General features: G+C 41.9%; 2 protein-coding genes across 7 annotated transcripts in view; one reads left to right on the top strand and one right to left on the bottom strand.

Moving 5' to 3' along the window:
* Positions 1 to 6,308: 6,308 nt before the first annotated feature.
* LOC147461585 (uncharacterized) lies at positions 6,309 to 10,009 on the top strand. Its single transcript, XM_086505847.1, has 3 exons — positions 6,309 to 6,371; positions 6,428 to 6,503; positions 8,216 to 10,009. Exons 1-3 carry the CDS (start codon positions 6,309 to 6,311, stop codon positions 9,205 to 9,207), a joined length of 1,131 nt encoding a protein of 376 aa, XP_086361973.1. The 3' UTR covers positions 9,208 to 10,009.
* A 363-nt stretch (positions 10,010 to 10,372) lies between these two features.
* The window catches only part of LOC147461584 (beta-glucosidase 13-like), a 51,478-nt gene continuing 37,476 nt past the window's right edge, over positions 10,373 to 24,374 (bottom strand). For 5 of the 6 annotated variants that reach the window (XM_086509092.1, XM_086509090.1, XM_086509089.1 and 2 more), the window contains 11 exons: positions 15,019 to 15,077; positions 14,864 to 14,939; positions 14,484 to 14,555; positions 14,322 to 14,409; positions 13,990 to 14,242; positions 13,231 to 13,346; positions 11,551 to 11,768; positions 11,384 to 11,415; positions 11,212 to 11,314; positions 11,015 to 11,123; positions 10,373 to 10,767 (listed from right to left, as the gene is read on the bottom strand). In XM_086509092.1, the coding sequence (XP_086365218.1) occupies positions 10,602 to 10,767; positions 11,015 to 11,123; positions 11,212 to 11,314; positions 11,384 to 11,415; positions 11,551 to 11,768; positions 13,231 to 13,346; positions 13,990 to 14,242; positions 14,322 to 14,409; positions 14,484 to 14,555; positions 14,864 to 14,924 (1,218 nt within the window). In that variant the 5' untranslated portion in view covers positions 14,925 to 14,939; positions 15,019 to 15,077 and the 3' untranslated portion in view covers positions 10,373 to 10,601. Of the gene's footprint in view, positions 10,768 to 10,861; positions 10,939 to 11,014; positions 11,124 to 11,211; positions 11,315 to 11,383; positions 11,416 to 11,550; positions 11,769 to 13,230; positions 13,347 to 13,989; positions 14,243 to 14,321; positions 14,410 to 14,483; positions 14,556 to 14,863; positions 14,940 to 15,018; positions 15,078 to 24,374 lie in introns of all 6 variants that reach the window. The other variant, XR_015187622.1, reaches the window with a different exon arrangement.

Raw genomic sequence — 24,374 nt, 5'->3', positions numbered from 1 at the left:
GAAATTCTGAGCACACCAAGCCCTATGGGGTTTCCCACAAGATTTGGGGCCGTGTCTTTGCCTGTCGAATTTCACTCCAATCTGAGCTGGTGACTCTAGCCTCCTGCAGTGCTGCCCCGAGCCTCAATCTGAGCTCTGATACCAGTTGAAGGAGTATGAGCGGAAGTGCAACGCGAGAGAGAGTGCGAGAAGAAGAGCACGACGATATGGTGAACTCGCTCTACTGTAATGTGTAGAGCATAGTGAGTTCTTATTAGGTTTTTACAAAAGAATATGTGTACATACCTGGCGGCCCGCCCACTTACCTGGGCGACCACATTGGGCTTTATACCCCAACACCCTACCCTCATTCCCTGCTAGCTCTCTCCACCTTCGAAGGTATTTGAGGTCTTGGGACTGAGGCTTGGGATAGTTAATGCTTTCTACAAAGTGCATGTTATGCTTATTGCAAGAAGGCTAATGGTTTATTGCAAGTAGATTAGTTACTTAATGCAAGTAGATTAATTGTTGCTTTAGGCACAAGTTGATGCATAAAAGTATACATCTTCATGCACTCAAATGATTTAGGGAACACAAAGACTAATGATGTTCACGAGTTCTTGATTGTTTTCAAGCTAAGATTGATTATTGATATTATGCAAAAGCTTGGTATATGAAGCTTCCACCTTCATACTGCCAAAGAGGTCTCAAGGAACACAAAGATTGTATTGTACCAAGTCTCTCTTAATGAGAGAATCTATAATACAAATGCCTTTTGGAGGGGGGACCGGCTCCATATAAATCCGGTCCTCAAGTGTTGTCATATTCTCTAAACTCTCTCTCTCTCTCTTGCAAAAGTATTGCTAATGCCTAGTTAATTAAGTGTTATGATTGAGTTGCTACTACCAATTAAGTTCACCCTCTATGCTCTCAAAGTTGCTCACTTTAATTCTCTTAATTCCGCTATTCTCTAAGTTCATAGGCCAGTTTCATTACAATGAATAACTGTAGCATCCATATTACCGTCATACTTACTGAAAGTCAACTTTTCTGTAACTGGATGGTTGGAATCCGCATCGTGGCTTGCGCCACTTGACGAACTTCCACTATCTTTGGGTGGATCGGTCTTCGAGGCTAGGACTTGGGCAAGCAAAACACGATTAGGAATCCCCACGCCCAAGTAAACTTGGGTTCGTGCGATCACAACAAGCAAAAAAATTCTTGTGGTTCTTGTGGTTCTTTCCTTGAGTAATGCAGAACACTTCCAAAGCTCTGATACCAATGTTAGGTGCAGTGGAATGAATGTTGTTTTTTCTCAAGATTAGTGATCTTTACTGCTCAAGGTTCCTTTTAGTTCTTAGGGAAAGAGAGAGCTTTCCGTCTTATGGAGAGTGCTGTGATCACGAACAAAGTGATTGGATATTGTGCGTGTAAGTGAATGAGACTGAGAGAAGGAGAGAGAAAAAATACGACACCGAGAGGTTGTAAAAACCCTCCTCCGAAGGCCCCACTCTCGTCGGCGAGAGTGGTCTACTTGATTGCACAAAGGTGTACAATGCGTATGCAATGGAGTGATGCAATGGGACTATGCCGATGACGACGACGACTTTGGCTGAAAGTGTGGATCTACTATATGCTGAATTTCTTGGACTGTTCGGGCTGAAAATGGACTATTTTTGGGGCTGAAAATGGCCTGTTCCTTGCGGTGTTTATGGCTGCAAATGACTGCTAGAAAAATGATGGATTACCTGCACCTTTAGGCTGCATTTTTGGAGAGGCTCTTTGGCTGAGAAAACGTTGCCACAGCAGGAGGATTCTCGCTAAAAAACGTTGCCACAGAAGGTCCCACAATGCTGAAATCTATGGTCTTGGAAAGGTTCCCAATGCTGATCCAAAATGCTAATGATTAATCCTGCTAGCGTTAGTGAGAGGCTGGGATCGTTGCCTTTGGTAGTAGTTGGAAAAACGCCAATAGCATGAGAGGGATGGCGATAGCTGGGCTAGAAAACACCAATGGAAGGGGAGTATTGTGGCGATGGCTGATGGGAGGGAGTGGCCTCGCCAAGGGTTGGAGAGGGTCTTGCTGAGAGAGGGTTGACACCTGTTGCTTGGGGAAGCCTGCTGTGTCTTTGCTCATTTGCCAATTTGTGCTAACTTGGGTTTGCTTATATATTAACTTACCCAATTTGCCCTACTGAGTACCCAAAAAAAGTCACTTAATAAATAAGTGAAAAATGTCAAAAATAGGGAAAAATGGGATAAAGTCATCTGAATAATCCCCAAACTGACTCTGATGGAATCTGATGGAAATGCTTATGCTTATGCAAGGTGCAACCAGAGGATATGCATCTACACTGAGTGACTGGGCATGCACGGTCTACGAATAGACTCACAAAAGTATCAGATCACTTCTAATCTAACTTGATTGGACTTGACAGAAACCCTGCTATGGTGTAGCTTGTCCACGGACACATAGGGTTGGGATGTGTCACGTGACAATTACACAGATGAGACTTATAATACACTCCAACGGCTCCCATTCCTTGTATGATGAAGGATAGACATCTGCAATTACAACAACAAAATGTAAGACACCTAGTCTAACTACTGAAACAAATGAGGAACTTATGAGAAATAGATCTTGCTCTGTTGATATTGTTCTACCTCTTCAAAAGAAAAAACAAATAAAGAGAACAGCAAGGTCTAAAGGAAGAATAGAGATGGAAGGCTATGAACACACTCACAGCTGCATTGAGGATGATAAGCCAATGAGACATCTCCGCCATTAGCAATCACATCGGAGTGACTATAGACATGTTGTACCAAAACTTCCTTAACAATTTTCTTGCCCACCTCCACTTTGAAACCTAGCACTCATGCTTTCCATGTTGAATGGAATAGATTTTTTGTTGAGGATCTTGTCCTCCTTCTTGGTTGCATAAGAACCCAAGAACCTTTGTATATTGTCTGTTGTTGCCATTGACTATCTATATTGATGGAGTTTGAGATAGTGATAGAGCTTATGGTGCTACTTGGCCTCCTTGGGAGACTAACGGCGAGGCTTTTTGGGGAGAGAGCACAACAACCCCTAGAGCTATTAGGACGAGAAGAAGAAGAAGAAGAAACCATGGCTTTTTCTGCATGGTAGAAGAAAGCGTGAACTTGCTTCCCATGGAGAAAAATTCAGTTTTGAACGCTTGGTTATAGAGCAAGAGCTTTTGGTGGTGGGAGACTGATACAGTATCGTAGCTGTCTTTCAGTACCATAACTACGTATAGACCCTGGGCCCACATATAGATACCTTCAATGCCGTAAAAACGAGTTTTTACCTCATGTTCTTCTCTTTCTTTTGCATTTTTTGATTTATTTCTTCCTATTTCTACGTTACGTTACGGCTTGCTGTTCATTGGATGTGCCTCCTTTTCTCTCTCCTCAATAAGGCCCTCCAAATGACCTCCCAATTTTCCTAATGGTTGCATCATTACTTGGGTATACAGTTTAAGCAGTGTGATGGTGGTATTGCCTTGTGTCAGAAAAGTTACATAGAGATATTTCTATGTAAGTTTGGACTCGAGGATTGCAAACCTCACTCCCATAGAAACAAGTTTGAAGTTGAGTCTACATGATACTGGTGATCCTACTGACGTCACTCTTTACCAAACTGTCGTTGGCTGCCTCATTTATGTATGCAACACGAGGCCGGATATTCAGTTTGCAGTCTCACGAGTCCGCAGATTTATGCATAGCGGAGGGTCTAAGCATTGGCAGGCAGTCTAGAGATTTTTTGCTACTTGAGTGGCACTTTGCATCTTGTCTCTCTCTCTCTCTCTCTCTCTCTCTCTCTCTCTCTCTCTCTCTCTCTCTCACCATGAATGGCGGGGAAAGCTTAGGTGCAAGCTCACAAGAAAGGAAAATTTACACACTCACAAGGACGTGTTAAGAGGTAGGGAAGTGCAACACACAGACGACATAAGGTTTTGGCGATAGGAGCAGGAAGTGAGAGCTAGGCGATGAGGATAGAGGGAATCTCGAAGGCATCTTTAAATTGATGTATTTTATTTTAATCAAACCAATAAGAGCCACTTTTTAAAAATATATAATATAAACAGTTTTATATTAAAACACAACAAAAATCTCATATAATTGTAGGCACTTATTTGAACTTTCTCTTCTTTTTCCCCCCTTGACTTAGCAAGCCTTCGTGTCTCTTCCTTTTTTTTCTCTTTAGCGTTTAGATTCCTTGCACTTTGTAAGGTAATGAATTTATTTCTTTTGAAGCCAATAGGAAATGTAATGTAGATTAATATAAACAGCTTATTTACAAAAACCATAATATGGCCATGTGATACTTGGCGGTATAAACTCATCCACCACACTCACCTTCTTAATCTTTAATTATAGCTAGCAAATGGAGACAAATATCTCCTCATGGCTTCAAATAAGTGAAAGGGTCATGATGGCTTTCAAAAACAATAAGAAAGTGATAAAATTGTTAGGTTGAATTAAATTGGTATCAGTGTTTGGGAAAGGATTGCATCAGCTTAGTCTTGAGCAGATTGAAAATCGAGACTAGCTAACTATAAACCGATGTAAACGAAAGAAAAACGGATGAATATGTGAGAAAGTCGTCCAAAATTTTTGTAGATCTCAAAATTTTTGCTAGTGTTTTCGGTTTTCTTCTTTGTGAGGAGGAAACTCGATCAGTAGCCGTTTAAAAAAAGAGACTTTCTCGAACATTAACACTAATTGAAATCAAGCTATAAAATGCAAGAAATGTAAAGCCATGTGAAGCTGTGAAATGAAAGGTGAAATAGAAAAAACTAATTAATATATGTGTGTGTGTAGAATTTATTAGAATTATGCAAGGTGAAGCTTCACTTTAGCATTCTAAAACAATGCAAAACAAGGTGAGGACTCACGATGGCTTGTTGAAGGTAGGGGAGAGGAAAGATTTATCGAAAGTAGGTTTTAATCAATGTTGCAGTTGTATTGTTTTAATATAAAATTGTATTGTCCATATATATGTGAAATAAAAAGATCCATTTAATATTATAAAATTTAAAAAACATTTAAGATAAGTCTCAATCAGACCATTTTTTTACGTTCTTTTAGTCAGTACCCGCTACTCGCAAATGGCTTATATATTATGAACGGGCCCCAATAATGCACATTGCATATTAGTATTTTGAAACAAAATAAAACAAAAAGGAAGTAAAATAAAAAGACACATTAAAAATCAAAACAAAAGAAGCTTTCAAATAAGTATAGAAAATAATTAAACAATTTAGTGAAGTGATTTTTTTAAAAAAATCCTCAAATGAGAGAATCATTTATCAATACCTAAGTGTTTGAGAAAGGTGTGTCTGAGCTTAAGCTTAAGCCGATTGAAAATCGAGATTAGCCGGTTGCAAAGGATGGCAAAAGAGAAAAAACCCGATAAAATATACTAGAAAATAGTTCCAATATTTTGTAAATTTAAAGATTTCTACTAGTTTTTCCATTTTGTATTTGTATTAGGAAAAAACTTACCGCTTAGACAAAAAGGACTTTCTCGAAAACTGTATCATAAGATCAAACTCGTATGAATATTTTGTTTAATGTTTTGATCTCTAAAGTCATTTTAAAACATGCAAGAAAGTAAATGTTGCTTTGGAGAATAGTTTTCTATTCCAAAGTTTTAGCTTTCTATTCATAAGACTTTTGAATCTCTTAAGGGACACTTGTCTCTCAAAGAAGGTGATGTAAGAAAACAAAAAGGACAACAAATTTATTTTATAAAGACCATTGCCATGTGGCCTTCATCCAGTCAAAGAACCCAATGGTTTCAGTGTTACAACAATCTTACACAATGAACCTTATGGCTTTCCACATACCAAAAAACATATATATGTGTGTGTGTGTAAAATTTATTAAAATTATGTAAGATAAAACTTGACTTCAAAATTCTAAAACAATAAAATGCAAGAAAAATAAAAACAAACATATGTGTGTGTAAAATCTAATAAAATTATGTAAGGTGAAACTTCACTTTAGCATTCTAAAACAATAAGGATGTGAAATGAAAGGTAAGTCTCCATCACTCACTGAAGTCCGTTAACCCAACCCATTCAACCCAATAGTAAGCGTTTCTTTTAGAAAGCCAAAAAGTAAATTCAATACATATGCGCAACACAGTGCAAGGCAACAAATTAAGGGAAGATGAGAGAGCCTGCCTATGTATTCCGATCTGCTTAGCTCCCCTCGCTCCGTACAGTTCTCTTCATGTCCTCTTCAAGCCCCACTATCTCCTCTACAGTCACGACTCTCTCCCTTCGAAGGAGGGAAGGGCGATGTCTCTCCAAGACGCCCTTCTCAATGGAGTTGTGCGAACTCGCAGTCGGTCGTGGGACAGGGTCCGCCTAGAGGACCAGACTCATCTTTACCGATGCTCAACCAGTTGCCCTCCTAGGCTGAGATAACAAAGTCTGTTCTGCAACACAACTCTGTCGATCCCTTGTTCCGTCCCTCCTCGTTGAAGGAACAAGGTATGTCTTTTTCTAACAACTCTATGGACAGTCTGTTCTGGGCTAATATTATTAATCAGTGTGGAGACCCACCTAAGGCTGGAAACTCCAACCCTGCTAACCATACGTTAGAGCATATTCCCTCTAGCAATAATGATCCTGCTCATAGTTCCCCCATTAGCGTGGCAGAAGAAGCAGACCTTGGTAATAAGTCCAACACTATTGAAGCTCTTAGAGAAGAGACCTCTCCAGAAACATAACTTCCTCCTTCTGAGGATGTTGTAGTCATTGATAAGGATGACCTTGATAAGTGGTTTGACCAGCGCAGCAATAAGGTCCTCATTGGTCTATGTCACGAACCCAGACCCCTGCTCGATGCTCTTAAGAGTTGGATCTCTGCTAACTAGTTGAGAAGGAATGTCAATCCTTACCATGTGCACTATCTCCCTAACAATTACTATTAGTTTTTTTTTAAGGATTCCAATAATGCTCTCCAGGTGCTTTTTGAAGGACAATGGATGATTAAAAGTACTCCTTTATCCTTCTTCAAATGGTTGAAAGGCTTTAACCCTAAGGGCGATAATCCTTCCTATGTACCAATGTGGGTGGACTTTCCTGATCTTCCTATTGACTTCTACCCCTGGCTGAGGAACATAGGAGGACTGATAGGGAAGGTGTTAGGGCAAAAGTCTAGAGGTGGTAGTAATCCAAAGTGGGACCCTCAATTTCTTATCGAAGGCGACATTAGTAAATCTTTAAAGGAGGAAATCCCTATAAAAGACAACACTGGATCTCTCCTCCATTCTCAGAAAATACTCTACAGGAACCTTCCCAGTGTGTGTTTCCACAGTCATGCTCAAGGTCATCTTATAAAGGATTGTCCTATATTAAAACAAGCAAAGGGACCAACTCCTCCTGTTGGGGACAAGCAAGAGTTCCAATCAGTGTGCACAAGAGGAATGCTGCCAAAAGCAACAGAGCACCTAAACCCCCTAACTCAAGAGCTCCTAATAGATTTGATGTACTACTTGAGGATGTTTTTGTTCCCATGATAGAATGATAGAATTAGCTAAGGGAATGAATCAAAAAGGAAAGCCCAACCTGACAATAATCCTCCTGAAGAAAATCCTCAGGCCAATCTCCCAGAGGAAGGCCAAGAGGATAAAGGTTGTGATGCTCCAGAACACTTTCCTCCTAGCCCTAATGTACAGAGATGGTTTCTCTTCTGAAAGTAATGACTCGGGAAGTAATAATGAAGTGATTGAAAACACTCAATTCAATGCTATGGAAGAAGACCATCAGGCTTTCTTGGAGGAACTGGACCAGCAGGACAACCTCTCCAAACAATTGCTTGCAGCCTCTTCAACACCCTTGACTGACACCAACATGATCGAAGCAGAAGAAGAATCTCTTCCTCATCAAAACCCTGGAAAAAGTAAAAGAAAGAAAGAAAAGAATTCTGATCCATGAAGAGGCTCAGTTTCTCTGGCTAAACCTTCCAAATCTAGTAAAAAATGAAATGTCCTAACATTAAAGTTTTTTCTCTCAATTGCAAAGGCATGACTCATCTTGTCAGAGCTTTGGCAATAAAAAAATGGCTTTCGGACCTTAGCCTAGTCCCTGATTTATTTGTCTTCAGGAGCTTAAGGCTTCCAACAAACATTTGGAGGTTAATTTAAATTTAAAAAGACTCATCTCTAACCATGTGTGGTTCTCAACTGATCATTCTGCAGGAAAAGGTGGGGCTGCAATTGGACTGGTTCAGAAATATTCAGAGTATAGTTTAGAAGTGAAATATTCTGGAAGGGGCAATTGTGTTGCAATTTCTCTCAAAGCTCCTTTTAATTACACTCTTGTAAATGTGTATGCTTCAAACTTTGTCTCTGACATGTGTGCCATTTGGCAAGAACTTTCTCAGATTTTTAACCATGTTGTTCTGCTAGGTGACTTTAACATGGTCGAAAATGTAAAAGACAGACGGATGCAAAAAGGTCATTGCCTGTTTGAAAAAGAAAGAGAGGGCTGGGAAGACATGATCAACAAGCTTGACCTGTCGGATGTATCAGATAATTGTGGATGCACTTGGAGCAACATACAGAGTGGTACATGCTTTAGGGCTGCAAGGTCAGACAATGTTTGTATGTCGGTCAGTCTGCCACAGGAACATTGGCAAGTAGAATGTAAGTTAATTTCTTCTTTGCTACTTTCTAATCACAAACCATCGATTTTTTATTTTAATAGAGCAAACAGTAGCTTCAAATTTGGCTGGGTCCATTTAGACCAGTCACTGCTTAAATTGAAATATATAAGAGAAAAAATCCAATGCATTTTCTGCTCTGAGTTTGGTCTTGGCATTTCTGTTTTCTCTGCATGGGAAAAGTCTGTCAAGAAAATTCAACAGCTTCTTCTCTCTTATAAGAAAATAGCTAAAGAGACCAAGGCTAAGAGGAGAATGATGATAGCTAAGAGAAGAATGATGATAGCTGGCCAAATTCTTGAACTTGAAGGAAAGTCCAATTACTCAGATCCTCCTACTTCTGAACTTCTGAAATTGAGAGAAAGTATGAGGCAAGAAGAGCTCTTAGAAGCTAGTGGTGCCCTTGTCTATACTAGAGAATTTTGGGTTGGAAAGCTAGACAGACCTTCAAAAATATGTTTGCCCTTCTCAAAAAGAAAAAGGCTAAAGAGTTTATTACTCTTTTTAAAGATGATATTGGTGCCCTAGCCAGCTCTCATGCAAAAAACTTGGAAATTGCACATAAATTCTTCAACATATTCTCTGAACCCCCTAAGAGAAATAGGGCTATTAAGGAAGCTAGAGCTCAGATAGATCTTAATCGTTTCATTTGTGAGGGGGAAATCAAAGAAGTTATCTCTAAGATAAAATTTGGAAAGTCACCAGGGATTGATGGCATTCCCAATGAGTTCTTTATAGAATGCCAAGATTTTATGACGCCATATCTCTCTAGTATATGGCAAGAAGCCTCTAGAAAAGGAGCTCTTCTTGATAGCATTAACATTGGAGCTGTTAAACTCATTCATAAAAAAAGTAAGGAGGATCTGAGTAATAGGAGGCCTATCACTTGTCTGACTACCCTCTATAAAATCTTTGCCCTGTGTCTGGCTAGAAGAATCAACCCTATGATGGATCAAATAATATTTAAAGAGCAGAAAGGCTTTATAAGATGCAGATTCATCATGGATGCAATTATCAATTTGTGGGAGGGAATAGAGCATGCTTATGACACTAGCGAAGAATTCTACTTCTTTGAAGCGGATTTTGATAAGGCTTATGATAGAGTGGAATGGGATTTCATCCTCCGTTCTTTATTTGATATTGGCTCCTCTAATGCTCTAGGATGGCTCATCAAAAACAGGATCAATGAAGGTAAGATTAAAGGGATTGAAATTCAGGGTGCAATTAGTCCTTTATGTTTGCAACAGTTTGCTGATGACACAAATGCATTGATGCAAGCAGACAATGACTCAATTAATGGTTTCTTAGAGTGTCTTAAGCTTTTCTGTCTTGCCAGAAGCTCTGTAATCAACCACACTACGACTAGTTTCAAATCTTCTAATCGGGCAGTGCCTAACTCAGTCACAAATGATGGCTGCCAAATCATCCCTGATGGACAAATATTCAGGCTACTTGGCATTCCTATGGGTTTTAGAGTTACTATGGAACAAAGATGGAAATGGGTTCTGGACAGATTCAAAAAGAAAGTTTTTCAATGGAAAAATATGCAGCCTAATCTGGCATCTAGAGTATTTGTTCTCAATCATTACCTACTGCCTTCAATGATTTATTTTATTTCCTGTTGGAAACCTTCCAAAGTGCAACGTAACCATGTCATATAGCTCTCAAGGAGATTTTTGTGGGGGAGATAATGAACTGGGAACAAGAATTTCAAAAATTGCATGGAAAACTTGCTGCCTGCATAGATTCAGAGATGGATCGGGGGTCATATTCCATTATCCAGAAATCATAACAATGTAAATGTAATGCTTAACATATGGCATGCATGCAATGTCCTATTGAAATTCGGCGTCAGCTCTTGTTCAACCCTGACCGAGGCCATACCATATGAGGGCATACCTTGGCCCCAACAAGCAAATGCACTAGGTATGTAAGAGCTCTGTAAACCATTTCACTGATGTCTTTGGATATCGCTTCAAGGTGGTGAAATCAACATAGAAAAGGCCAAATCTGACTGAGTACCCACTTGTCCACTCAAAGTCATCGAGTAAGGACCATACAAAATACCCACGCACGTCAGCACCATTCCTGCATCAAAAGCAATTTGTCCAATCAACACCATGCAATAAAGAATATACTAGCTTTTGCATACGTAAAGCTTGACCTAATTTGGAAACTTGACCTGATTTTTAATATTTTACACTATTTTTCTCAACATCTAGGCGAGATTCTTCCTTTTCCTCTTCCTCTCAAGACGATCTTAAAGCAGCACCATTGTAAGTTGAGACACTTTTCCCGCCACACTGCATGATTTTAACAAATACTGCTCAATCACCTGATAGCTTTGTTCAAAAACAGAAGATGATCTCTATGGTATTGAATGCGTTTGCGGTCATCCAGCGCTTGTTTTAATGGTAGAGAAAAGTTGGTTGCTTCATCAACACCTGCAAAAATGATGCAACATACGTAGTCTGTTGCAAAAAGTGCCTTACAAATGACCATAACTACATTGCAAGTCCCTTCCCTACATACCATTTTCTGTTATAAAGATAGGAATGCCATTGTATGCTTTTCGAACGTATTGAACAATGCTGTAGATTCCGTAAGGGTTAATGTACAACCAGCTCGATGCCGCCTGCGACATATCCGACCTCACAACAAAGAAACATTAATCAAACAGTTATTAACAAACTAAAACTCTTACTGTTGGCCCAATGGAGACCCCATGTCGAAACCCTGCAATAAACGACGAAAGATGCATCAAAATTACAGAACAAGACCATTAATTACCATGATTCCATCCTATAGATCATAATCAAAAGACAATCTCTAATACTTGCTTTGAAAGAAGAAATTTTAAAAACTTTCTACCTGAAGCAAAGCATCGCATATCTGAGAAAAAGTCCTTGTTCTCTTCGTTACGAGGACTATAAGTAGAGGCATAGTAAGTTGAATAATAATTGATTCCAATGAAGTCCAATGACCCTTTCAAAAGAGAACTTTCTGCAAACGTAAAAGAGGGCAAGCGGTCTCCTACTAGCACCCGCATGCTAGCAGGATAATCGCCAAAAACTGAAGGGGTCAAGAACCTGCAAAGAAACCCCCATTAGGAAATGTAATTCCTTACAACACTAGGTCCATGACTGTCTGCTCAACTACCTTGGGACACTTTGATGTCCTGTTTTCCTACCGGAAACTAGCAACAAGTCTTGCTCATAATATAGATAAGTTGTAGGATAAACAAAATTGAGACATTTTTTCTACGTCAAAATGTTTACTACATGAAGAGACTCAAAATAAGTTTCAAACTGAATTTTCAACAAACATTGAAGCTGTTCTGTCAAAGTTCCATAAAATAAATATATATTCTTAAAGAAAGTGAGTGCATTTAGCAATAATTCCTTCTTGATAGATATTGAGTTAATACTAATAGAGAGACAAATGCTGCTTTAAGGTTAAAATTCAACAATTAATGCCGAATTTTATAGCTAATTTCTTGCGAATAAAAAAATAAATTTTGTAGTTTTGGCAATGTAAAAATTCACCAATGCATATTTTCATTAGTATATACAAATACACCAACATACACACAGCGTGCAAACTGTCACAAAGTGATCACACGCAACCTGACCCTGATTCGGACAGAGGAGAGCCAAGAGAGAGTGATGATGTGGCCGCCTGGGATTTGCGAAGCAAATCCTGCTGTGTTTTGCAGGCTGTTGATGTGGCGCTTTTGACGCAGAAATATTCACTTTGTGGACTCTTGGGCCTGCTTTTAAATTGCAGAGCTTTTGGATGACCTGTTTTCAGGAGTCTTGCTTTTGGGGCAACCTGTTCTTTGCCTTTGGCCCTCTCTGGAAGATCAGTGCATGGTTGCACAGTTGCAGAGGGTCCTCCCGGCAGTTGTACTTTGTGACTTTTATCAATATAGAAAGTACCGTAAGGTAAGCCTGACTCAGGGGCCAATGCATCTAGGAGTGCAACTCCCACTCCGTGTCTCTCTAAAAGTTCAAGTGTTAAAGAGTTTTTCAAGTTCAGTCTTGTGTAAATTCATCGCCTCACCAATGGCTTGCCAGTTCCGCACAGGTCCGCACGCACACACACATCCATACATACATATGTGTATAAACATGATGAACGTTGAAACCATGTGAAGAAAATGCTCTACTTTGTTTTTTGGACCAGCACAACATAATATGGTAAAAAGAGATTCCATTCAGTGAAAATTGTGTGAATAAATCACAATAATATAACAAAACAGTCTGCCCTTTTTGACCGGGCCACATTAATTTTTCTTAAGCTTATCGTACCCATCATTTAAAAAATTAATCTTTATGGGTCCAATTCTTCCTGATGGTAATCTCAAAAGCCCGAGGAGCTAATTTTTAAAAGTAATTTGATTGATGGATATAAAAAGTTCTCGAAAAGAATTGTAGAAATCCTTTTCAGAAACATGTGGCATTTTGTTCAAAACCTAGGCAGATTCGACAATCAAAGACTGTTTTTTGTACCAAACTAGTGTTGAAGTGATATTAACGCTCTTTTTCTTACCATCCAATTGAAAAATCCAGTGCTCTTTGGACTGCCATCACATCTGCATCAGAGCTGCTCATGGGGACATACCAAGCAGTACTAAAAGTCATGCCAATGGAGCCTCCTTGTGTAACCTAAGAAAAGGCATCTTGAGCACGGTCCATGATTGACAAACAAGTACAAGTAAAGAAATAGGGGCTATTTATAGCCCGAAGGCTATTTTTAAAGGGTGTTCAAGTTCATCACTATTTTACAAAACTCATTTGTCGAAAAATTAGCACAAAATTTCCAAATTTTTGTGGCTTTTGGAGAGAAATTTGTGAAAACATACTGAAAAATGCCATTTTCATCAAAAATTTCAAAAGATTCGGCCCAAACCCTATACTTGAAGGTTATATATACTCGCAAACCCATCTATAGCACAAAATTTTGCATGGGTCCTGATTTTTACCCTGCACGTTTAGCTATTTTTTACAAATTCGTGGGAGGGTCCTATTTTTTGAACGAGTCTTCAAGATCATTTGCTTATTTTACAAAAAATCATTTGTCAAAAGATTAGCCCAAAAATTTCAAGTTTTTGTGGTTTTAAGAGATACCTTTGTGAAAATTATGAATCTATAAAATTTACACTATGTAGTGCCATTTTTGTTGAAAATACTCGCCAACCCATCTACACTTACCAGTTCTTGAATGGTATTGTATTTTGCCCCGGCAGGTTGCAAAATTAAACACAAGCAATGTAATATTTCGTAGGCCGCATGAATATCAGAAGCACACCTGATATCTATCTCTATAAGCTCTTACAGCAGCTGCATGCGACAACAAAACATTGTGTCCAGCAATATAAGGCTCTGTCCCCGAATCTCCCGAAGCACACCCACCAACATACTTTGAGCATCTTCCTGGTGGAAAGGACCCATTGTTGAAGCCCAATAAAACAAACACACTAGGCTCATTGAACGTAATCCAGTGCTTCACTCTATCCCCAAACTCTCTAAAACACATTTCTGCATACATAGCAAAGTCATCCCTGCAGGTTGATACTTCTCATTAATACAAGTATAAAGAGACAGCTAGGTGACATGATGCATTCATCGTGCATTCCTTACACAATTTGTGGGCTGAGCCAGCCTCCATATGCATCTTGCAGATCCTGCGGCAAGTCGAAATGGTGTAAAGTGGCAAAGGGTTTGATCCCTGCACCCAGCACAACAGCTCAAAAGTTGCCTTCTGACTTGCTATTAGCGAGTTGGCTAATTAATGTATAATACCTTTCTCAAGAAGACCGTTGATAAGATTGTTGTAGAAATCCACTCCAAGCTGGTTAACTCTCCCTCTGCCCTCTGTTGCACAACAACAAGGCGAATAGAGACGTTAAATACGATAGATTAAGTACAAAAAAAAAGGTTGCACAATACTGGGCCTCAACTTTGAACCATATGCTAGGGAGTGCAAATAAGAGATGAGACAAACTCACCCCTTGTTCAAACATGTAATGAAATTTTTTTTAAGTGCCTACATATGATTGTCTAAATGTCAGTGCTTGTTGTATAGTTATTGATTTTGACATGTCACGGTCTTCTTTAGTCATTGCAGCACTGCTTTACTCTTTTGTCATGAATATTGAGAAAGAGGAAGACGTTTTACCTGCCTGGGATTAGTCGAGACCATGAAAATGAGAATCTGTGGGCATCAATCCCCATTTTAGACATCCGCTCAATATCCTCCTAAACAAAGAAACATGAACAGCACAAAAGTTACATATCCCGTTTATCAATTATTCACTCATTATGTTTTGCATACTACCTTGTAACGGTGATACTCATCGTTAGAAACACTTCCACTAGAGCCATCCACAGTATTACCTGCTTGCACAGTGAAGCATTGTTGAGACTTTTTCATGGCCTTGAACCACCCTCTCTCTCTCTCTCTCTCTCTCTCTCTCTCTCTCTCTCTCTCTCTCTCTCTCTCTCTCTCTCTCTCTCTCTCTCTCTCTCTCTCTCTCTCTCTGTGTGTGTGTAACCAAGTAGCCGCATCAGTCACCAGCCTTGCTGCTTTGCCAATCCATCATAGCTACAAGGTCTTTGCTGCATGTGTAACCGGCTCCTGTTGCTACTTGCGACTTGATATTGCTGCGTGCCATTTGCTTTTATGGATTGCCGTGTCTGCTGTGTTGAGCTGTGATTTGCAAGCGGTGCCCCTTGTGAATTACTTGCTGCAGTACCTTTTACCTCTTTGCTTATTGCTTGTGAATTACTAAGGGCACAGAGACAAGGGAGGTTCTTGCAAGCCAGCACAAGTCCTGTAGGTTGCACATATCATAGATAATGAACCAACCAGACAATACTTTTGATCCAGATACATTTCAAACCCAGCCCAAAACAAAGGTTACATTCAAGCGGAAAGTCGGGACAACACATTGTCACCTAGTTCTCTCAGAGCAAGAAAACTATCCAGAGGAAAGGATGACCTAATATTTGAGAAGGTACATGTGATGATTAAAACAGAGTTAGACCTTATGAGGGGAGACCTTGAGAAAGAGATAGTATGCAAATGTGGAGAAATATAGAAATGCTATGTATGCGCATATGAGGGAAGACATGGAAAAAGAGATGCTTGGTAAGCATGATGAGATGTATATACGAGGGAAGAGAGGAAAAAGAGATGCTTGGTAATCGTGATGAGATGTATACTGTAACAAACTTGGACACCCCAAGTCTAGATTCTACCGTGACACAGCAGAGATTCACTTTAAAACAGTTCACAAAAGATGACACAGCCTGGCGTAGTTCCGTGCCAAGAAGTATTGGCCCCAAAGACTGGCATCCCTTTCGGTATTTCTTTTTATATTAATCTGTGTGCACAGTACAAAGAGAGCCCGTGGGTGTTCACTCTCAAACTCTGCGTCCAGATGCTTTGAGAAATGAGCCCCTAAGGCCACTTATAAAGATTACATAGGGTTGCTAAAGCAGAGTCCCCAAAAGCTTCAAACTCAAAAGCAATCATCTCCAAAAGCTTCAACACTAAAAAAACAACCAGCGTGATTTGCATAATTCCGTTTGTCAAGCCACGTCAGCAGCCACCGCGTTTTGCGGCCGTCCGTACAGTGAACAAAAATTGCGGAGAGCCGTACGGCAACCACGTTAGCATATCTTGCGCTTTAATTTAATGTCCCCGAGGGGCCCTTGTCCTCTGGCGCTAGCCTCTTACTATTCAAGCTTGCCCCATGCTTTGATCCCTACTTTCAGTGTTTGCTCACATCTGAACGTACCTCTTTTCCCATCTGGGACGAGATTCTCCCTTCCCTCAAATAGATCAAGGGGCACTTCGCATTCAGAGCGGGACGTGTTGTTGATGCTGAAGGACCTTTGATCACTCGAGGAAGTAGCAAGAAAGGCAAAGGTAAGAAGAAGAAGAAGGACAAGGACATCGAATGTTACCACTGTCACAAGAAAGGGCACAAAGAATCAGAATGCAGAAAGAAGGAAGCGAGGAGAGGCCAACAAGGAGAAACAGACAGCCTTGACTGCAGTTGTAGCCTCTCACGAGAAGGCGGGGACCGCTCTTGTCACGACGATGGACCACACTCTTGCTACATCGCAGTCAGGTACTTGGGTTGTCGACAGTGGAGCTACCACTCACATCACTCCCCAATAGTCATGGTTTAGCTCTCTCACGGAGACTTATGGGCAGACCATCACTATGGATGACAACCATGAGATTCCAGTGTCTGGCACAGGCCAGATTACCCTCTTCCGTTTTACCTCAGACCCGAAGTTCAGTTTAGTGGAGGCGCTCTACGTTCTAGACATGGCCTTCAACCTCCTCTCTGTGTCGAGTTTGGACTCTCAGGGAGCTGACATACACTTTGGTAGTGGCACGATGACCATTTCTGATTCTACGAGAGGTATTGTTCTTGAACGCGGTGAGTACGATGGATCCCTATACCGCCTCACTGCTCTTCTGTCTCAGACCACGGAGTCTTCTTCTCTATGGCATGCACGATTTGGACACTTATGCTATCAATAGCTCCAGCAAGCTGCTAGGACCTCTCTCGTGGAGGGTTTACTCACCATCCACTCTTTTTTTTTTTTCCGAGAAAAATATCCTTCTCTTAGTTAATAAAGCTGCCCATAGGGCTACAACCACCTCTACTAGAGAGGGCTACATCAACCATAAGGGGAGACTCTCCCAATGAGAAAACAACATATGTACAATGAGGGCTAAATCAGGAGACAGGAGGAGGGAAAAGCCACACAGTTGGACGGTAGTGCCATCGGGGCTCACCCCGGACCATGGTGAAGAAAGGCCCAAGGCGCCAAAGTCGAAGGAACTCCTTTCTACGCTCCCGCATGCTGTCGGAGCTGCCCTGAAGTCTCTCGAACTGTCCCTTGAGAGTATGAATCAGGCCACAGGCAAGCTCCCGACACACCTCTCTCTCACTGCACCACTCTTGTGGGGTAAGCTCTGTAGCAGGCTGGAGTGTAGGTCGACCCCTGTAACAGACTTGGATACTCCAAGTCAAGAATCAACCGCGACAGCACCAAATAACCACTTCAAAACAATTCATAGATCACAATAGATTTGCACTGGCCCAGCGGAGTTCCGTGCCTAGAGATATTGGCCCCAAAGACTGGCGCCCCTTTCGGTATTTCTTTTTATATTAGTCAATCATCAAAGTACAAAAGAGCGGTTAGGGTTTCACTCTCAGACTCTGCGTCCAGATGCCCTGAGAAGTGAGGCCCTCACTACTAATTTAAAGGTTCCAAGGGATGCCCAAAAGCAGAGCCCCAAAAGCTTTAAAAATCAAAGCATCAGTTCTCTCTCTTAGAGAGAGTCTCTTTTTTTTTTTAATTAAAAAAAAGCAAGTTCTCTCTCTTTTATGCAAAAAGCAACGCCCAAAAGCTGCCAGCGCAAATTGCGGCGCAATTTCCGGAAAATCCGTACAACCCTGCCACGTGGCACTGGCGCCAAAAATTAGGGTTTCAGCCAGCAGTTAGGGTTTCCAGAAATTAGGGTTTGCTGCGAATTAGGGTTTCTGGCAATTTATAGGGTTTGCAGGAATTTTAGGGTTTCTGGCAGAAATTAGGGTTTCTGCTGTCCGCCACGTCATCACTTTGTGACATACCCCCCTCTTGAAAGCATTGTAATCGACCGCGATTACGCCTGCAAAACCGACAAAAGCCATAAACCGTCTTAGCAAAAACTGACTATTAGTACCTACGTACTAGGAACACACATCTAGCACATGTACAAAATCGACAGTCACATCACACGACATCACAGGACATCACAGGACATTCAACATTCATTCGGATCTTAGACCATGATTTATCGGCAATGTAGCTAGCAATCACATCTAGGTCCAATCGGGACCTCATCGATGTCCGATTGACTAACCCCTATTGCAACCATGTCTATTCGAGATCAATCAGACCAAAATGCTGCAGTCATTTCGGCTATCAGTTCCTGCACTCACAAGAAGTCAAGAACAAATCAGTATCATAATCAGGAATTCCATTTCATAAAGTCATCCAGCAGAATACTGTCAGCTCTCAGTATCCCTGAAGCTCAAAGAGACATCAGTGACTTTAGTATCAAAATCGAGGCATCTGTTGACAAAGGAGTGGAGTGACTCCCCTCTTGTGCATCCCACTGCACCAGATCTTCGGCCAAGCCGAGTTTCTGGCTTCCGTTTGGAGTAGACTATGCTAAACCAAAACATCGAGGTAAAGTTTCACAATACGAGGAGTATCTGCTAGGTCCTCCTCCTCCATCCACTTCGCATCAAATGCAGGAAAGTTCTTGAACTAAACCAAGAACCGCCTTCGGACTTTACCTTTCTTCGTATCGTTATGTGCCAAAATCTGTTTAGGAACAAGGATCTTCTCGTTTTCTTCCACTTCGGGTTGCTCATCGAGCTCCCCATCATCAGGCACATCACCCTTAACAGGGTTCAAGAGACTCACACGCAATGCATTATGAATCCTCCAAGTATCTGGCAGTTCCAATCGGAAGGAGACATCATTTATCTTGTCAGTAATCTGGAAAGGTCCGTAGTATCACATACTAAGCTTTGGAAAAAGCCTCTCCTTTCCCTTTTTCTTTCTTAGGCGTGCCTTCTCAAAAGTAAGAGCACCCAATCATCCTCCTTCAGTTTCCAGTCGCGACGATGGGGATCCGCTGCCTTTTTCTGTCGTTCTTGAGACTTCTGTAAAGTCTCGCGAACCTTGGCAGAAGCCGTATCCAAATCTCGCGAATATTCATCCGCTTCAAATTTCTAATCTTTCGTGCTCAGGAAGGATGGAACCTTCGCAGCAGTTTCAACAATCTCTCATGGCGTCTTCCCCGTCGAAGAGTGTATCGTGTTATTGTAGGCAAATTCCACCAAAGGTAAGTTCTTTTCCCATTGAGTCTTCTGATGCGAGATACAAGACTTCAATAAATCTAAAATCACTAAATTGGCAATCTCAGATTGCCCGTCAGTCTGCAAGTGGAACGATGACGAGAACTGCAACCGCGTGCCAATGTTCTCCCAAATTGCCTTCCAAAACAAACTCATAAATCTGGGGTCTCTGTCGGAGACAATCGTCTCAGGCGTGCCATGTAATCGGAAAATCATCGTGATCGTTCTGTATTCTCGGGAGATTAAAAAAAATGAAATCCATTTCAATACTTTCCCAGGGGCGGGTGGATATGGGTAAAGGCTGTAACAATCCCTGTGCCTTATGCCTGTCAAACTTGACCTTCTGGCATACCAAGCAACTGCGCACAAACTCTTCCACATCCTTCTTCAGTCTCCGCCAAAAGAAATCTCTCTCTACCCCTTTCATGGTGGTAGCAATGCCGCGGTGACCCGTAAAAGGTGGACAGTGGCAATCAGTCATAACCTTTTCCCTCAACGGCTGTGTAACTCACAACATAGTCTTTTTCATCAAGTAGCCTTCCCGAAGGGAGTATCCAGCTACTATCTCCCATCCCATATCCATGTGAAAATATCTGCAAAACCTGTATCTGTGGCATACTCATCGACCATATCCTCGAGGCTCCTATGATGTATCGCGGAAATAGCCAGAACCAACGGTTTCCGAGACAAAGCATATGACACCACATTCTTCTGTCCCTGCACATGGACAATTTGGAAGTGGAACTGTGACAAGATGTTCACCCACCGCATCTGCTTTTCCGAAAGCTGCTTCTGTGACAAGAAGTAGCGCAAACTCTGATGGTCTGTAAAGATAGTAAAATCCGCTCTGAGTAGGTAATGCCGCCACTGAGTAAGAGCATGTATAACCGCCAAAAGCTCTTTCCCATAGATCTGTGCTGTCATCTCCGGCCTAGAGAACAAACGGCTCTCGTAAGCTATGACATGGCCTTCTTGCAGCAAGACCGCACCCAGACTACGACCACAGGCATCACAATATACTTCAAATGACTTCTGCAATTCCGGCAAAGTCAAAATAGGTCTCGTAGTCAATTTCTCTTTCAATGTCCGAAAGGCAGTCACCTTTGTGGGTCCCCACGAAAAAGGTACTCCTTTCTGTGTCAAGGTATGCAAAGGGGAAGCAACCTCTGCAAACTTTCGTATGAACCGCCTGTAGTACGAACACAGTCCCAAGAAGCTTCTAACTTCATGGACATTCCTCAAATCAGGCCAATCACGGATAGTCTCTATCTTGGCCGGGTCCATTCGCACTCCTGCTGCTGACACAATGTGTCCCAAAAAGTGTATCTCTAGTAGGAAAATTTCACTTTTCTTTGCATTAATCACTAACGTGTGATCTCGTAATGCCTGAAAGACTTGAAGCAGATGATCTCTGTGTTCTGCCTCATTCTTCCAGAAAACAATGATGTCGTCAAAGAAAGTGCCAACAAATAGCCTGTACTCTCGAAAAATCCTATCCATCATCCGGTTAAATGTCGCAGGAGCGTTGGTTAAGCCAAAAGGCATCACCAAAAACTCAAATAATCCAAAAGTCGTCCGAAAGCTGTCTTGTAGACATCTCCCGGCGCTATCCTGATCTGATGATATCCACTCTTCAAGTCAATCCTGCTAAAGCACGAGGATCCCTGTAACCTGTCGAGTATATCATCGATCCTAGGAATCGAAAATCTGTTCTTGATGGTGATTTCGTTGAGAGTGCTATAATCGATGCACATTCTCCAAGATCCGTCTTTCTTCAAAACCAACAACACTGGAGAGCAATACAGTGAAGTACTAGGCTGGACAAGACCCTTTTCCAAGAGGTCTTTCACTGGGTTCATAATCTTTTCATTCTGTACTCGGCTCACACGATAAGGTGGCCGATTCGGTGGCGTGCTTCTAGATATGAGATCAATGGTATGATCTTCAGGCCCTCTCAAAAGCAATCGGCATGAGCGTGGAGAAAAAATCTTGGCGTTCTTTTCTTCAGGTCAAGACATATTGAACCTTTATCCATCGTTCAGTTCTCCCAAAAGAATGAGTAAGAAAACTGAAGTTCATCAAGTACAATCTCTAAGCCCTTCATTTATCAAAGTCGCTTTCTCGGCCCGGTAGTCAACCACGGCGTAGTTCTTGTGGTACCAAGGGATCCCGAGTAGAACGTCACTCGCGTGCCCTGAACACCCCTGTCATTGCAAACGAAGTTTGCCAATGCTCGGTGTAATGGCAACATCCCATCTGGGTGCCAGTCGAACTACCTCCGCTGTGGCGTCAGTCTGTCGGGCGTAGTTCCAAATCGAGCCGCCAATTCCAAGTGAAAAGAAGTTGGCCTTGGCTCCTTCAAAAGAGCTTCCTGATCCTTCGCTTTGCCCCGAAAGCGGCAAAGTTTGTACTTTCATTCATTAGATTCGGTGCAGGTCCCACGCCATGTGGTACCAGTTCCAAGTGAAAAGAAGTTGGCCTTGGCTCCTTCAAAAGAGCTTCCTGATCCTTCGCTTTGCCCCGAAAGCGGCAAAGTTTGTACTTTCATTCATTAGATTCGGTGCAGGTCCCACGCCATGTGGTACCAGTTCTGCTTTTCTATCTGCCTTTTCTGCCACATTCCTCAGTTGCTCTCGAACTCTCAGACCTGTCGTCGTCTTTATCATTCTGTTCTTTCTGTGCCTTATCAGGCCACTTTGCGGAAATATGTCCATGTTCCCTGCATCCAAAGCACTTCCACTCTCTGATGAAGCGAGCTCTCTCCTCAGGAGTAAGCTTGGGTCGTGCATCCTTTTTTTTTCTCTGGGTTGCTCTTTTTCATTCTACTTTCATTCCCAGAAGTCTGTTCGGCTCGTTGTGTCATGGCCTCATCTGTGGGATAGGTCAGACTACCAGAGTGAATGGCAAAGCCCCGCTTCGCATGACTCATCAACTCCTGAATAGAAGCCGACTTCTGTTCCAAGCAGTGATCTCGGATCTCTGTAGGTAGACCCAAGGTAAACCGCTCAATCTGTTCTCTGAACGAGATCTTCTTGAATGAAGAGGCGCGTAGAAAAGAGCTCCAGAATCTTTCACAATAAGAATTCACTGTATCGCTCTTGGTCATCCGGAGATGGTTCCAAGCAGCTCGTATATCTCGCTCAAACTCTTGAGTCAACCAAGAAGAAATAAAAAGCCTCTTGAATTTCAGCCATGTAACTGGCACAGTCTTGCTTAATAGAAGCGTGGACCACCAAGTACGAGCATTCCCCTTAGAGTAAGAGGCAGCTCTTCGAATCTTGGAGTGCTCTGAATAGCGTCCTCCCGCGAAAGCGATGTCAAACTGCTGTATAAAAGACAAAGCCTTCGAAGCATCTGAGTATCCTAAAAAGTATCAAACTTGATCGAGTGGCCACCTTCCTTAAACTCTCGGACTTTCTTGCTTTTATCTTCGAGAAAGTCATACTGGTTGGCTTTGTAAAAATTCTTCTTGCTCGCATAAAACTTTCCGTCATCGGAATCTGAGCTGTCTGTAGACGAGTCCTCAGTAGAACTGTCAGTCTCTGGGCGAGATGTAGCCTTCTTTGCCTTTTTCTTGCCCGTTCCGAAGCTTTGTGTCTTGCTTCGCTTTTTGCTTTTTTCTGTCTTCTTCGCTCTAATCCGAGGAGCTAGAAGAACTGTCAGAAGAAGAAGAAGAAGAACGGGGTACTCCTTCAAATCGAACACGCTTCTTCCGTTTCTTTGCCTTGTCAAATGTCAACCGACGACCCAAATATCCCGGGAAGTCAGTGCCTTTCTTCTGCTTTTTGCTGTGCTTGTTGGCTTTCTTTTGCGTGTCAAAAAGCTGAGCAATCCGTGCATCAACCACGTTCTCCAGTTCCTTCTCCGTATATTTCTTGGAGGCAGAAGGTTTCTTGAGAGCGGGTTTCGGGAGTGGTGTTGTGGTTCTCTGCCACTCCATCTGTACCTCTTTCAAAGAGGTCTGGTTCATATATTTTTCCATTATCGGGTCCTTGGCAAAATTGAGCATCATCTTTGTTGCATCGCCGATCAACTGGCGACGCTCTATCTCTCGCCGCTCCGCCTAAGTAGGCCAAGGCGGGCCATACTCTCTGCCTGAATCTTCGTTGTGATCCCAGCCCGCATCTCCAAATGCAGAGGGAGTCGACTGATCATTGCCTGAAGCCATAGGTGCCGCGGAAAAAAATTCGGGGATCGGATTTCCCGTAGAAGAGAAATCGGCCGTGCTCTGATACCACTGTAACAGACTTGGATACTCCAAGTCAAGAATCAACCGCGACAGCACCAAATAACCACTTCAAAACAATTCACAGATCACAATAGATTTGCACTGGCCCGGCGGAGTTCCGTGCCTAGAGATATTGGCCCCAAAGACTGGCGCCCCTTTCGGTATTTCTTTTTATATTAGTCAATCATCAAAGTACAAAAGAGCGGTTAGGGTTTCACTCTCAGACTCTGCGTCCAGATGCCCTGAGAAGTGAGGCCCTCACTACTAATTTAAAGGTTACAAGGGATGCCGCGACAGCACCAAATAACCACTTCAAAACAATTCACAGATCACAATAGATTTGCACTGGCCCGGCGGAGTTCCGTGCCTAGAGATATTGGCCCCAAAGACTGGTGCCCCTTTCGGTATTTCTTTTTATATTAGTCAATCATCAAAGTACAAAAGAGCGGTTAGGGTTTCACTCTCTGACTCTGCGTCCAGATGCCCTGAGAAGTGAGGCCCTCACTACTAATTTAAAGGTTACAAGGG

The sequence above is a fragment of the Adiantum capillus-veneris genome, chromosome 3 (assembly GCF_014529385.1).
Source record: "Adiantum capillus-veneris isolate H3 chromosome 3, ASM1452938v2, whole genome shotgun sequence".
In the NCBI taxonomy this organism is placed as follows: Eukaryota; Viridiplantae; Streptophyta; class Polypodiopsida; order Polypodiales; family Pteridaceae; genus Adiantum; species Adiantum capillus-veneris.
The sequence above is the reverse complement of the archived record's forward strand: the minus strand, read 5'-3'. Positions and strand labels throughout refer to the sequence as shown.

Coding starts and splice junctions, on each gene's coding strand:
- LOC147461585 (XM_086505847.1), top strand. CDS start 6,309: ATGTCTCTCCAAGACGCCCTTCTCAATGGAGTTGTGCGAACTCGCAGT. Junction 6,372..6,427: donor GCAGTCGGTCGTGGGACAGG/GTCCGCCTAGAG, acceptor TTGCCCTCCTAG/GCTGAGATAACAAAGTCTGT. Junction 6,504..8,215: donor CTCCTCGTTGAAGGAACAAG/GTATGTCTTTTT, acceptor ATCATTCTGCAG/GAAAAGGTGGGGCTGCAATT.